At 37.6% G+C, this 14,029-nt stretch overlaps 1 protein-coding gene across 1 annotated transcript in view; it reads right to left on the reverse strand.

Annotated features, from left to right (window-relative positions):
• sema5bb (sema domain, seven thrombospondin repeats (type 1 and type 1-like), transmembrane domain (TM) and short cytoplasmic domain, (semaphorin) 5Bb) overlaps positions 1-14,029 on the reverse strand; it is a 70,196-nt gene that overhangs the window by 8,525 nt on the left and 47,642 nt on the right. Inside the window, exons 12-17 of the mRNA XM_089133737.1 lie at positions 7,323-7,440; positions 5,705-5,889; positions 2,225-2,368; positions 1,814-1,961; positions 1,493-1,721; positions 86-304 (exon numbers count right to left, since the gene is read on the reverse strand). Coding sequence (XP_088989863.1) covers positions 86-304; positions 1,493-1,721; positions 1,814-1,961; positions 2,225-2,368; positions 5,705-5,889; positions 7,323-7,440 — 1,043 coding nt within the window. The remainder of the gene's footprint in view (positions 1-85; positions 305-1,492; positions 1,722-1,813; positions 1,962-2,224; positions 2,369-5,704; positions 5,890-7,322; positions 7,441-14,029) is intronic.

Below are 14,029 nucleotides of genomic sequence, written 5' to 3' on the forward strand. Positions count from 1 at the left end.
ACACCCTGCAGCCAATCAGAATCGAGTATTCACCCAGACCATGGTATAAGTACCCTTTAATAACAGGACATGAGGAAACTCTGACCTGGGCATGGCTGAGAGTTGCAGTCCTGATACTCGACGGGCGTCCCGCTGCAGGCGAACGGTGTGCTCTTCCCATCAGGAGTGGCACAGGAGCGCTTGCGTGTGCGAAAGCCTTTGGAACACTCTTTGGAACATGCAGACCACGTTTCCCATGATGACCAGGCGGCTCCTTGCACTCGTGTGACGGGTCGACCCATTCTCAACAAGTCCTCAACTAGACCTACAAGCATAAAAGTGTACGTATAGGAGGGCTGCACAACTAATCAAAATCATTTTGAGTCGATTTAAAGGTACAATATGCAGGATTTTTGCAGTAAAATATCCAAAAACCACTAGGCCAATGTTATATATTTTGCTTAGTTGATTACCTACAATATCCCAAATGTTTCAAACTATTTGTAAATCGTGAAAAAATAGCGATTTTTAACCAAGGAAACGGGGCGTGTGAGCAGGGGTGAGGAGTCACCAGTCAATGACGTCATATCCACGTTACCCCCGGTTTCTGCCATATTTTAATGGTCTTGGTCTTGTCATGGACTCGTGTGCATTTGGACTCCGAATTGACTCGTACTCGAACTATTTTTTTTTTAGGACTCGGACTTATTCCCGAGTCCACTCGAGTTCAATTCAAAATATTTTTCATGATTATTAATGCATGTTAATAAAATATTTCTTTAAATTGATTGACACGCCCAGTGATTGGTGATTTTCTAGTGCGCAACTGCGCATGACAAATTGTAATAAAATTACTTTTAACACCACCTACTATGTGGCCTTTTTACCCTAAACTGATCATATTTTTTAAACTCTAAGTAAATTCAGTACAAAAAAAGGATTTCTCCAAGTAAATAAAAGTAAATAAGGTAATCAACCCTCACTGGTCCTGGTCTCGACTCGGATTCGACCGTCTTTGGTCTCGGACTCGACTCTCTCTGGACTCGGTCTCGACTCGGACTCGAGTGAGGTGGTCTCGACTACAACACTGAAATCCATAATTCTGCTTAATGCGGAATATACGTCATCAATATACACCTTTCTTATTATAAGAGGTTAGCGACCCCTGGTGGCGAAACAATCTTGCATATTGTACCTTTAACGTGCATTTGGGAACGCAACATGCACCAGCCATCTTCCCAAACTTGTGATGAGAAGAGTTTGAGGGAAGAGTTTCCCGTCAAAGTTTAATGGTTTCGTATTAAGACAGCCATAAATATTAGTATTGCAATTTTATAGTTACACTGAGGGTCTTTAGTTCTTTATGATTATTATTTAATATATAACCACAAAAATTTGAGACAAATTATGTAGCCCTACAAACAAGCAAACATGGATTTTTTTAAATCCCATTTAAAATTTTAATAGAATTTCCTCCCAAATCGTGTGTGTGTGTGTGTGTGTGTGTGTGTACCGTCAGTCTCACAGACAGCAGCTCCGTCAGTGGTGGGACAGAGGCGAGTCTCTATCTTGCGTTTGCCGAGCTGCAGGTCGTGAGGGTCAGCGAGGAGAGCCCTACAGGTGTACCTGACCCTCTGTTCCTGTCTCGCACCCATCTGAGTCACATTAACGGCGTACCAGGGGGTCCACGGCGTGGTACGCCTCACCTCGGCACACGCGTCCAAATTACACGCCTTGTACTCCTGGATGCAGTAACACACACATGATAGATGCTGATAAGTCTATGTGATTTTTTGGGGTTTTTGTTGATTTTATGACTAGCTGAAGAGCCTACCAGAGGGCAACCAGGACACGTGTTGCCATTCTCGCAGGTTCGAACACGGGATTGGACTCCACCACCACAGGCAACGCTACATTTGGACCAAGCGCTCCAGGAGAGCCAGGACACCGGAACAGGACATGGATTCTTTTCGTTACACAATCTGAATCACACAAACATGAACGACTCATCTTCCAGTCACCTCAAACAAACACGTGGACACTTGGAGTTGGTTCTTTTATAGTTTAGGCTGGAATACACTAAAAAATGACTTTCAAAGGGCATTTTTCCATTAACACTCAAGTAACTCAAGCCGTTTTTTCGTTCCAAACATGTTCTGTGTGAACCAGCCTTAAGAGCATTTTTCGTGGCAAATGAAAACATATCAAACCAAAAGCATGTAGCACATCTCTCATCTGGCCTCACCTCTCCTCTCGTGCCTGACCTACGCATACACGTCCTCCGTGTCGGGGTGCTGGGTTGTTGCAGGACCGCTGACGGACCTCAAATCCAATGCCACAACTGGTGCTGCACTCGGCCCAGGACGACCAGGGGGTCCAGCCTCCATTCCTGAACACACAGAAGCAGGAGTTAGGAGTTATCTAATAAAAGAGACCTCTTTAAAAAAAACATTACAAGTCTTACAGAGACATAAGATGTCTATATGTAAATGACCTTGATTATGATTGGCCAAGCTCTGCGTACAATTACCTTTCATTATATCGTTCATCACAGCAGCTGCTAAATGCTGTATAGGAGTCGATAATGTGAGCAGGGTTGTGATGTCAAAACTTGCCGGCTCAGAAAAGTTAAAAATAAAGACATCGTTAAAATAGTCCGAGTGACTACAGTGGCTCAACCTTAAGTTTATCAAGCCATGAGAACACTTTTTGTGCGCAAAAAACAAACAAAAATAACGATTTTATTTATTTTTCTATTTTATTATTCACGGCCGTGAGATTTCACGTAGTGTAACTGCGCAACGCTTCTGTGTTGCACGTCACATGTAGGCTCACTATTGGCCGACGTTGGTCATGTGTGTGTGATGAACACAGAAGCGCTGCGCAGTTACACTATGTGAAATGTCACAGCATCTCGTCATTTGATAAACATAAAATTGAGCCACTGTAGTCACTCGGACTATTTTAACAATGTCTTTAATTACTTTTCTGTGCCGGCCAGTTTCGATCCCTTAAAGGAGTAGTTCACTTTTAAAAAAACTTTTGCTGATAATTTACTCACCCCCATGTCATCCAAGATGTCCATGTCTTTATTTCTTCAGTCGAAAAGAAATTAAGGTTTTTAATGAAAACATTTCAGGATTTTCTCCTTATAATGGACTTCAATGGGAACCAAACGGTTCAAGGTCCAAATGAGAGTTTCAGTGCAGCTTCAAAGGGCTTTAAACGACACCAGACGATGAATAAGGCTTTTATCTAGGACCCTTCGAGTCATGACTCGAAAAAAAGATTCCTTCATTTTGATGAACGAGTTTGAAAAGGAGAGTCACGAACGCTCATCACAGAACAGAGAAGGCGAGCATTTGAGCTTATAAAACTTAAACTTTTTAATTTATTTTTTAAATGAGCGATCGTTTCGCTAGATAAGACCCTTATTCATCGTCTGGTGTCGTTTAAAGCCCTTTGAAGCTGCACTGAAGGACCTTGAACCGTTTGGTTCCCATTGAAGTCCATTATACGTAGAAAATCCTGGAATGTTTTCATCAACCTTAATTTCTTTTCGACTGAAGAAAGAAAGACGTGGACATCTTGGATGACATGGGGGTGAGTAAATTATCAGCAAAAGTTTTTTTTAAAGTGAACCACTCCTTTAAGAAGCCTATGGAGGAGTGATCCAGCTCTCAGATTTAATCAAAAATATCTCCATTTGTGTTCTGAAGATGAACGAAGGTCTTACGGTGTTGAACAATAAGAGGGTGAGTAATTACTGACAGAATTTTCATTTGGGGGTGAACTATCCCTTTAACAGTAGCATTCTGAAAAACATGTATTAGCCGCTGATTACTCAAACTGTTGATCATTTATCATGTATCTGCTCCAGTTGAAAGATCCTGCTGTTTTTTTTTGTTATACTGAAACATTGCGTCCTGTTAGCTTCTTGGTGATGTGTGTGTTTAAACAAGCTCTCTAGGTGAAGAAATAATTGGAACATTGATTCAGAGACTGCAGGATAATGGGACAAGCCAGAACTGTGGCGTCAGCATCTCGTAGTTAATGAATACATCCACTCGTTACACGCAGCTCGTCTGTATCAGTGCTCGGGATTGATGGACTCGAGGTCTCAGTCTCTGCAGCTGTTAGCGTTGGGTGGTTCCTTTCTCTCACGGAAGAGCTGAATCAGAGGGAATAAAAGCTTCTGACACTTTGATTGTCTGTGATTGAAGACTTCATGCTGATCGCTCTGGCTCTCATATATCACTCTGACCACACTGTTTACACCTGGCAATTTCCAGATTTTAAAAGGCTAGTTCATCCAAAAAAAAAAAAAAAGAGTTCATCTGCCATCATTTACATTACTGACTCATACCCTTACCAACCCCTATGACTTCCTATTCTGTGGAACGACAGTGAATAAGTGGTGAGATGTACATTTGAGTATTGTTTGTAAGGTACCTTTGGGCAGTTTACAAGGTAAAATAATCAGCTACTCTTTGAAATCACAATTGTATTGCATTATGTTGTTTTAAACCACTAATCTTTTACCTTGAACCTGCTTTATTAACAATTATTTGCTATATGCAAAGTGGTTGTAAAAAAAGTTACATAGATAGTTAGCTGACTACTTTTTCAGAAGGGTAGCTTGACTGTATCATAACTAGTTTCACTAATGTGTAACTTCTAGCTCGTCAAACTATAGTTTCAGAGTAGCTTCCCCAACACTTATGACTTGTGTGCTATATTTCAAGTCTTTCAAATATGTATATGTACAGTATACCATTGAAAAGTTTGGGCGCACTTAGATTGTTGTTGTTTTTTAATAATTCGGATTGACAGCAGCATCGGATTGGAATCTTCTCCAGACTGAGATGAAGTTAAAAGAAATAGTATCTTGTGGTCAATTTAAATATTTATTAGCTAATCATCAGAGCAAACTAATTGTGTGTAAATGTTTGTAACTAGGTGCATTTTTTATATTTTTATTTGTGTGTGTTGTAACTTTGATGTTAAATGTCCATGTAAACTAAGCGGCTTATCTTGGCCAGGACACTCCCGAAGAAGAGATTTTAATCTCAGTGAGTCTTTTTTCCTGGTAAAATATAGGTAAAAAAATTTTTTTTAAAAATTAAATTGATCAAAAGTGACAGTAAAAACATTTATTATGTAACAAAATATTTCTATTTTTAAAAAAGCTGTTTCTATTCACAAAAATATAAATGTTTTCAAATATTTATAAGCATCATAAATGTTTATTGAGCAGCAAATCAACATATTAGAATGATTTCGGAACTCGGAAGGATCATGTGACACTGATGACTGGAGTAATGATGATGAAAATTCAGCTTTGATCACAAGAATGAATTACATGTTAAAATATATTGCAATAGAAAACAGTTATTTTAAATGGTAATACAATTTCATAATATCACTGTTGTTTTTAATGTAGTTTTGATCAAATAAATACAGCTTTGGTGAGCATGACTTTCAAACCATTTGAATTATGTTCGCATATGTGCAAATACTGCTAGTCGAGATATATGTCATGCCAGGTTGGTTGTCAGTGATGCTAAATATCATGTTTCGCATGTGCTTAGTAACCAATCGCAACATGACAAGTTTGAATGTGCAGAGTGCTTTTATAGTGTTTTGTCCTTTTTTGGCTTTAACAAGTGTGGTCAGTATCGTGGTCATTGTAAGGAAAAGATATGGGTGAGTACAGTGAGTGTACCTGGAGCAGTTGGCCACCTCTATGTTGGCACCGACACACTTCATCCCTCCACACTGGGGTCGAGGGTTATCACAGGACCTGGTGCGACACTGACACGTGCTGGTGCCTTCCCCTCCGTCATCATGGTTACAAGCCTGCCATGGGGACCAGTGGCCAAATCCACCATCTTGGGTAAGTTTCCGCTCCTGTGAAGTTAAACACAAACCATAGCGTCCCTAGTTGATTGATCACAGTACATTAGGACAACTGTTTTGTATTACACGTTTTCTGAAATGTTATGTTTAAAACAATTGCATCTGATCCATGTTATTCCTGATCAGAAGCTTACATTAATATTTAGTTTAGTTTAATGGCAACTCAACTCTAGGAATGACAAACATTCTGCAAAAGTTTGGGGAAACACTCACTAACTGTCAAAGTCATTAAAGTCGTAACTATGGAAACAGTCAGTATTGCCTGTTAGCATGGTAGAAAGTACTTTCAGTGCATAGTACAAGTATACAACTTGGGACGAACCCAAAGCTTCCAGTGTGGTAGAAAATTAGGTTTGTTTATTATTGCTCCTCTGAGGACACCAGCCATCAGAGATGATAGGAAATGTGTGATGTCTAATTATGAACCTAATGAAGTGTCGAGAGGGAACAGGAGTGACATTGGCCAGCCGTCGTGCAGAACACCAGCGTGTAATTGACACTGTCAGAGTCTGGATCAGCTGGGTTAACCTTCAGGCTCTTCGGCACGAACTTGATTCTTCGTGACCAGCGCAAAAATTCATAAGAGATTGTTGGTGTACTCAAAGAACGCTTTTATGAATCTGATGTAATGTAATCTTTGTAGAATAGAATAGAATAGAATAGAATAGAATAGAAACATAATAAAAAAGAATAGAATAGAATAGAATAAGAGTGTGGAATCTAATAGAATGGAATAGAACAGAACAGAATAGAATAGATCATATTAAATTAGAATAGAACAGAATACAGAATAGAATAGAACAGACCAGAATAGAACATAATACAGCAGAACAGATAAGAATCAAACAGAATATAACATAATTGAATATAATACAATAGAACAGAACCGAAATTAAGATTATAGAATAGAACAGAATGCAGAATAGAACAGGACAGTATAAAACTGATCATAATAGAACCAAAATAGAATAGAACAGAGTAGTATAGAACAGAATGGGATATAACAAAACTATGTGAAATATAAAAGAGTATAAAATAGAACAGAATACAGAATAGTATAGAACAAACCAGAATAGAACATAATACAGCAGAACAGAAAAGAATCAAACAGAATATAACATAATTGAATATAATATGGAACAAACCTGAAAATAAGATTATAGAATAGAACAGAATGCAGAATAGAACATGACAGAATAGAATAGATTATAATAGAACCAAAACAGAACTGAACAGAGTAGTATAGAACAGAATGGAATAGAACAAAACTATATGAAATCTAAAAGAGTATAAAATAGAACAGAATACAGAATAGAATAGTATAGAATAAACCAGAATAGAACATAATACACCAGAACAGAAACAAAGAGAGTAGAATAGAATAGAATAGAATAGAATAGAATAGAATAGGATATTGGTCTTACAGGGCACTTTGTGATGTCTTGGCTCCACTGGCTCATGTTGGAACTGTCCTCAATCGTCGTACAGCGCTTCTCTCTCCGGTCCCATCCGCAGTACGGATCCCTGGCGCCCAGACAATCCCTGCGGAAACACACACATACAAACAGTCACAAATCAATGACAACATCGTAATAACTACCAGTGTAGAGTGTGTCGTGAGAACTTAACAAGAGAGAAATCTACAGTATCTACAGTATACGGCATAATGAGGATTACATCTCAGTGCAATTCAAGCACAAATTTCCAAAAAAACTAATAGATTACATTATACTAATTAATTAGTAAAATTAATTATGCCCCTTCTCACTAATAGAGCATCACAGTCCCGCCCACAGCCCGAGAGAGCTTTGGTGCCGGAAGTAAAATTCCCATTCATTTCTCCCATTGACGTTTTGTAAAATCCATATCTAAAGAGTATTTGTCTGAGGATAACCAGCTACCGCTGAACTCATAAGCATACAACATATCATTTCGAGGGAAAAAACGAAGAGAAAATCCAAAAAAAGGTCAAGGGTACAAGCCTGTGTACATATTTACATTTCCGAGCAAATGAACTACTCCTCCCATAAACCACCGCGCCTCACTGAAGCCGACTGAAGCCACCGTGAAAGAGCCTTTTGAGTGACTTCCAAATCTGACGACAGCCACGTGAACTTTTTCCTCCAGTGAATTTTATATAGTGAAAGTGCAGGGAAACTCCTTTTCCTCGATTTACTGAAGCTTATTGCACATGCTATAACAGTGAGCATCTGGCTCGCTCATTGGCTGTGCTGCGGAAACTGAACATCCAATGGCGCGGTCGTCTCTGAGGTGTGACCAATCAACTTAGCCCTACGTCATTACGCGATCTTCAGTCTTCATGGACCTTCGTTGGGTTTCAGACATGTGACATGACTTCCACCAATCAAATGCATTACTGTGGGATTGTGGGATTGCTCAGGATTGTGGGTAATGAAGTACTTATCCAAGACATACCGAATTAAAGGAATTTATCTTCAAACAAGGTTAGTGCCCCATGAACTTTTGGCGTTTATATGAGAATATACAATCGCTTAGTACAGCCGTAGGCTGGTTTTTAGTCTACCATATATGGTTACGTTTTTATGGCTTATATCTCAAATGTCAATGGAGAAATTGTATTGAATTCTTACTTCCGGCACCGGCTGTGGGCGGGACTGTGATGCTCTCAGATAATAAACACTGAATCAATAATGAATGTTTTGCCTAATATCTCATGTCAGAGATTGATCAAGTGTAAATCTACAGTAACTATGGAGAAAACACAAGCAGCATCAAATCCTGGTCTGGGAGATAAAGAATATCTGACAGCATCTCTGGTGATTTATTAGAGCTAATAGACTTGTGCTTTTCTCCTTGTGTCCTTTAGGTTCAATTGAGTGCAACAGTGTTATTAATTCAGAAGCATGTTTCATTATTTTAAAGGACATTTAGTATGAAAAAAAAAAATCAAACAATGTACATTATCAGTAAAATAGCAGCATATTTACACTACCTTGCAAAAGGTTGAGGTCAGTAAGATTATTTTTGAAAAATAAATACATCACTTTATCACTGTTTTCAGAATTGATAATGAAATATTTCTTATCAAATAAATAATCATATTAGAATGACTTCTGAAGGATCATGTGGCACTGAAGACAGCTTTACATCACAGGAATCAAATGCATTTTAATATGAACTAATATCAGTTCTTCTAAACTCTAATAATATCTCACAATATCACCGTTTTTAATGTATGTTTAATCTAACGAATAGAGCCAGACCGATATATCGGCAGACCGATATTATCGGCCGATATTAGGCATTTTCCAAACTATCGGTATCGGCAGTTATAATGGCCGATAAATGAATATTTTTTAAAAATAAAATAAAAACGGACGAAACACGCTTGAACCATGTCATGAGTGTTGGAGTTGTATAGTTTGTCCACCAGGGGGCGCTCAGAAGGCTTGTTGAGTTGGTCGATACATACATTGCTTGAATAACAATTAAAAGAACATCCCTATGGAGCGAAGTATGTGCCTAAACCTCACACACAAACAAAACGTGTTTTACTCACACCCAATGATTCACAAACAAACTCAGTGTGGTTTGTAAATACAAAACATCACTCACAAACTAATGCATATTGTTCTGCAAATAAAAAATGTACCTATCAAACAAATACAGTATGTTTTACATATACATAGAAACGTATTTCTTCAATGACCAAAATATCCTGCAAGTACAAACTAAAATCTTTAAAAGTACAAAACAAAATTCTACACGTACAAAACAAAATTCTACAAGTACAAAGCAAAATTCTACAAGTACAAAACAAAATTCTACAAGTACAAAGCAAAATTCTACAAGTACAAAGCAAAATTCTACAAGTACAAAACAGAATTCTACAACTACAAAACAGAATTCTACAAGTACGAAAAACTGTCACGTGACTTTTGGCACTATTTTTCCGCGTCCAGGCAGAATCAGATTTTCTCACAAATACAGTGGAACAACTTCCTCTTCTAGAACAGTAGATGGCGCTAAGATAAGGGATCAATTTGCTCGCCTTTGCCCATGGGAAAATGAGCGGTGAACAGGTGTGTTTCTGTCCAACTTTATCTATAATTAACCTTATTGAGGTTTTGGAAAATGTTTATTATATAGACAGAAATCCACATTAGCACTTAGTAGTAACGAACTCCACTCTAGGATAAGGGAATCTATAAGCTGAAAGCTGCCATCATGTTGCTTACTTTTTGTAAAAATGTTTCATTTACTGAATGACTCTATTTCTTTCGTTCTCCGTAAATTAATGAGAATTAATTTCATTTAATTGAAAGGGTCCCACTTATTCATTAATTTAGTTGGAATTCAGTCAGCGTAACTGTTAATGTAATAAAATAATGAATGAACAAAACAATATAGGCCTACAGTTGTTTCTTCCTTGTGATGTTGTCCAAATTATTATTTTGGACAGACAAATGAAACCCTCCTTTCAATTAAATTAAATGGTCTCATTAATGTATGGAGAACGAAAGTAATAGATTCGTTCAGTGAACATAATAACTAATTTAGTCATTTCACACGCGTCTTATGTAGAGATTATTAATATTATTTTTTAAAGCAACATATGACATAGATTTCAGCCTAGATTCCCCTAGAGAGAGTGAAGTGCTAATAGCGGTAATATGGATTTTTGTCAAGAAATAATTAACATTTTGCAAAAGAAAACCTCAATAAGGTTAATTATATAAAGTAATAGGCTACAGAAACACACCGCTCACTTTCCTCAGTTGTAGTAGGCAGTGTTGGGAAAACGTATTTCGTTACAGAATAAATGCCCCAAAATGTCATTTGTAACGTATTCCATTACATTAGCTACTCAATCTGAGGGATTACATCCGCATTGAATTGCCTTTTAGAAGTGTAAGAATTGTGGCCATCTAATTCTGTTTACTAAACTGGGCTATTCTGGTGATGTGGTGGTGACGCGTGTAACATGTAGGGTGGCACTGCCAATAAAGCACCTTAAAGCTGTCACAAAGAACCGGCAAAAGATTATGAATAGGCTATGTAAAATATAGCAAGAAGATATTTTAATTGTTTATTAATAAACAAGTGTATCTTTGTCAGTGTGTCGGCTGAAAACATGAAGTTGACAATGCTGACTCGCGATCTTCGCCGTGAACGCGCCAGGATTAATAATCTAGCCTACAAGACGCGTGTGAAATGACTAAAGTAGTGATTATGTATACACTGAACGAATCTTACTTTCGTTTCGTTCTTAATAATGAAAACATTTAATTTAATTGAAAGGAGGGTTTCATTTGTCTGTCCAAAATAATAATTTGGACAATAAATCACAGGGAAGAAACAACTGCTATATTGTTTGATTTGTTCATTCATTATTTTATTACATTAACAGTTACGCTGACTGAATTCCAACAAAATTAATGAATAAGTGGGACCCTTTCAATTAAATGAAATGTTAGAGTCTGATAGAGTCATTCAGTAAATGAAACATTTTTACAAAAAGTAAAAGCAACATGATGGCAGCTTTCAGCTTATAGATTCCCTTATCCTAGAGTGGAGTACGTTACTACTAAGTGCTAATGTGGATTTCTGTCTATATAATAAACATTTTCCAAAACCTCAATAAGGTTAATTATAGATAAAGTTGGACAGAAACACACCTGTTCACCGCTCATTTTCCCATGGGCAAAGGCGAGCAAATTGATCCCTTATCTTAGCGCCATCTACTGTTCTAGAAGAGGAAGTTGTTCCACTGTATTTGTGAGAAAATCTGATTCTGCCTGGACGCGGAAAAATAGTGCCAAAAGTCACGTGACAGTTTTTCCGTACTTGTAGAATTCTGTTTTGTACTTGTAGAATTTGGTTTTGTACTTGTAGAATTTTGCTTTGTACTTGTAGAATTTTGCTTTGTACTTGTAGAATTTTGCTTTGTACTTGTAGAATTTTGTTTTGTACGTGTAGAATTTTGTTTTGTACTTTCAAAGATTTTAGTTTGTACTTGCAGGATATTTTGGTCATTGAAGAAATACGTTTCTATGTATATGTAAAACATACTGTATTTGTTTGATAGGTACGTTTTTTATTTGCAGAACAATATGCATTAGTTTGTGAGTGATGTTTTGTATTTACAAACCACACTGAGTTTGTTTGTGAATCATTGGGTGTGAGTAAAACACGTTTTGTTTGTGTGTGAGGTTTAGGCACATACTTCGCTCCATACATCCCCATCAGTTCTCTAAACTCAAATAAGCATGACAAAATTTGTGACTATCATGTCCAGTTTAAAAAAAAGAAAGAAATAAATAAAATATCGGCCGATATATCGGAACATCGGATTTTAAAACCCAAAAATATTTGTATCGGCATCGGCCTTCAAAAATCCTTTATCGGTCGGGCTCTACTAATGAATGCAGCTTTGGTGACTTTTAAAAACAGAAAAATTTTGAACTTGTCATATTTTACCCAAAAATCAAACATAATATCTCTCAGAGTTCTCTAACCAACTGAACATCCGATTACTTCACATTGGCATATGAAGTAATCAGAGAAAACCCCAAATCGTGCTGGAGATGCTAAAAGCCATACCGAGAATACATTTGCATACATTAAAAGGTTATATAAAATTATAATGACTAAACACTTGCAGCTCAATCAGACTCTATAGATGAACATTTGTACAACCTTGTGAGATCTGACCTTTTGCCATCTGTGAGTACGTGTGCGTGGTGAAGAATGTGTAATGGCTTCAGTATGTCAAACACTGAGCGGCTTCACAAACACGGTTTCATCATGTCCAGTAACAGCATCTTATATCAAGTTTCTGTCTTGTGTAACTCTGAGTGTTGTGCAAGAACATCTGCGACAGGAATTTAGGGAGAGAGTCCAAGACATCACAGTCCCCACACACTTCCACCTCTTAATAATAACCATCACCCAGCACACACACACACACCACTAAACTGACAGATCATGTGCAAAACCTATTCTGACGTGACATGCTGGATGAAGAAAAACCGACGTAACATGGTGTATTTTAAACACAGTGACATGCTACATCAGAGCTTCGAGGCATTTAACAGATCAGAAACAATGTATTTTGCTTGATTTTAAACCCCAATTTGGGTACAAATTCACACAAAGGTCTTACAAATCCAGCCCAATTCATCCATGTGGAGTCATCCATTAATTTATGGATCCGATATCTAATTAGATCTGTAATGTAAGTGCAGTCATTTCCTGTGAGGAGTGATGTGTGCATTATATATTTTTAATGATGTTCGACAATTTATAGGTGTTCTATTCATAGCGGTGACGGAGAACACGATACAGCGATTTTTTTTTTTTTAAATGACCTAGTTCATCATTCATCTGCCTCTCGGACCTTGGTGGAAAATTTATGAGATAATAATTTCTCTGACTACCCATAAGTGCTGTCGTTCGCTTCACCTCCTCGAGCTTCACTTCCTGTCAGACTCCAAGTGCATTAGGACATTTTCTGTAATCATCCTTAGCTGTAATCTAACAGCATGTGTTGGTTTAGATGCCAGGTCAAAACGACAGTAAATGAATCTGTCGTGAAACTAACGGCTCAATCATGTTCAAGGTTAGGATGCTCTGACCTCATGAGTCTGATGTCAAAAAGTGGGCTTGCAGAACTATGGTGCATTCATGTGCTATGGTAATTATGGCATCCAAGATGTAGGTGTCTTTGTTTCCGCAGTAGTTTCAATTTTGATATTTTGAGGTCAAAAGGTTCTTGTCTATCAGTCATATAATGCAGGTCTATGGTCACCACCAGAAGTCCAAATTAAACATGATTTAATGACTTAGTACACATTGATGGCCTAAGACACGAAACGAGCGGTTTGTGTGAGAAAACGAACAGTATTTATATCGTTTTTACCTCTTGTAATCACAGCCACGTCAAGGTGATCTGAGAGTGTGGGCGCTTTGTGGCTGTGATTACAAGAGGGTTATAAATACTGTTCGTTTTCTCACCCATCCGCTCGTTTCGTGTCTTAGGCCATCAATGTGTACTTACATTTACGAGTCATTAAATCATGTTTAATTTGGACTTCTGGTGGTGACCATAGACCTCCATTATATGACTGACAGACAAGAACGGTTTTTG

The sequence above is a fragment of the Pimephales promelas genome, chromosome 8 (genome assembly GCF_988280905.1).
Source record: "Pimephales promelas chromosome 8, fPimPro1.hap1.1, whole genome shotgun sequence".
In the NCBI taxonomy this organism is placed as follows: Eukaryota; Metazoa; Chordata; class Actinopteri; order Cypriniformes; family Leuciscidae; genus Pimephales; species Pimephales promelas.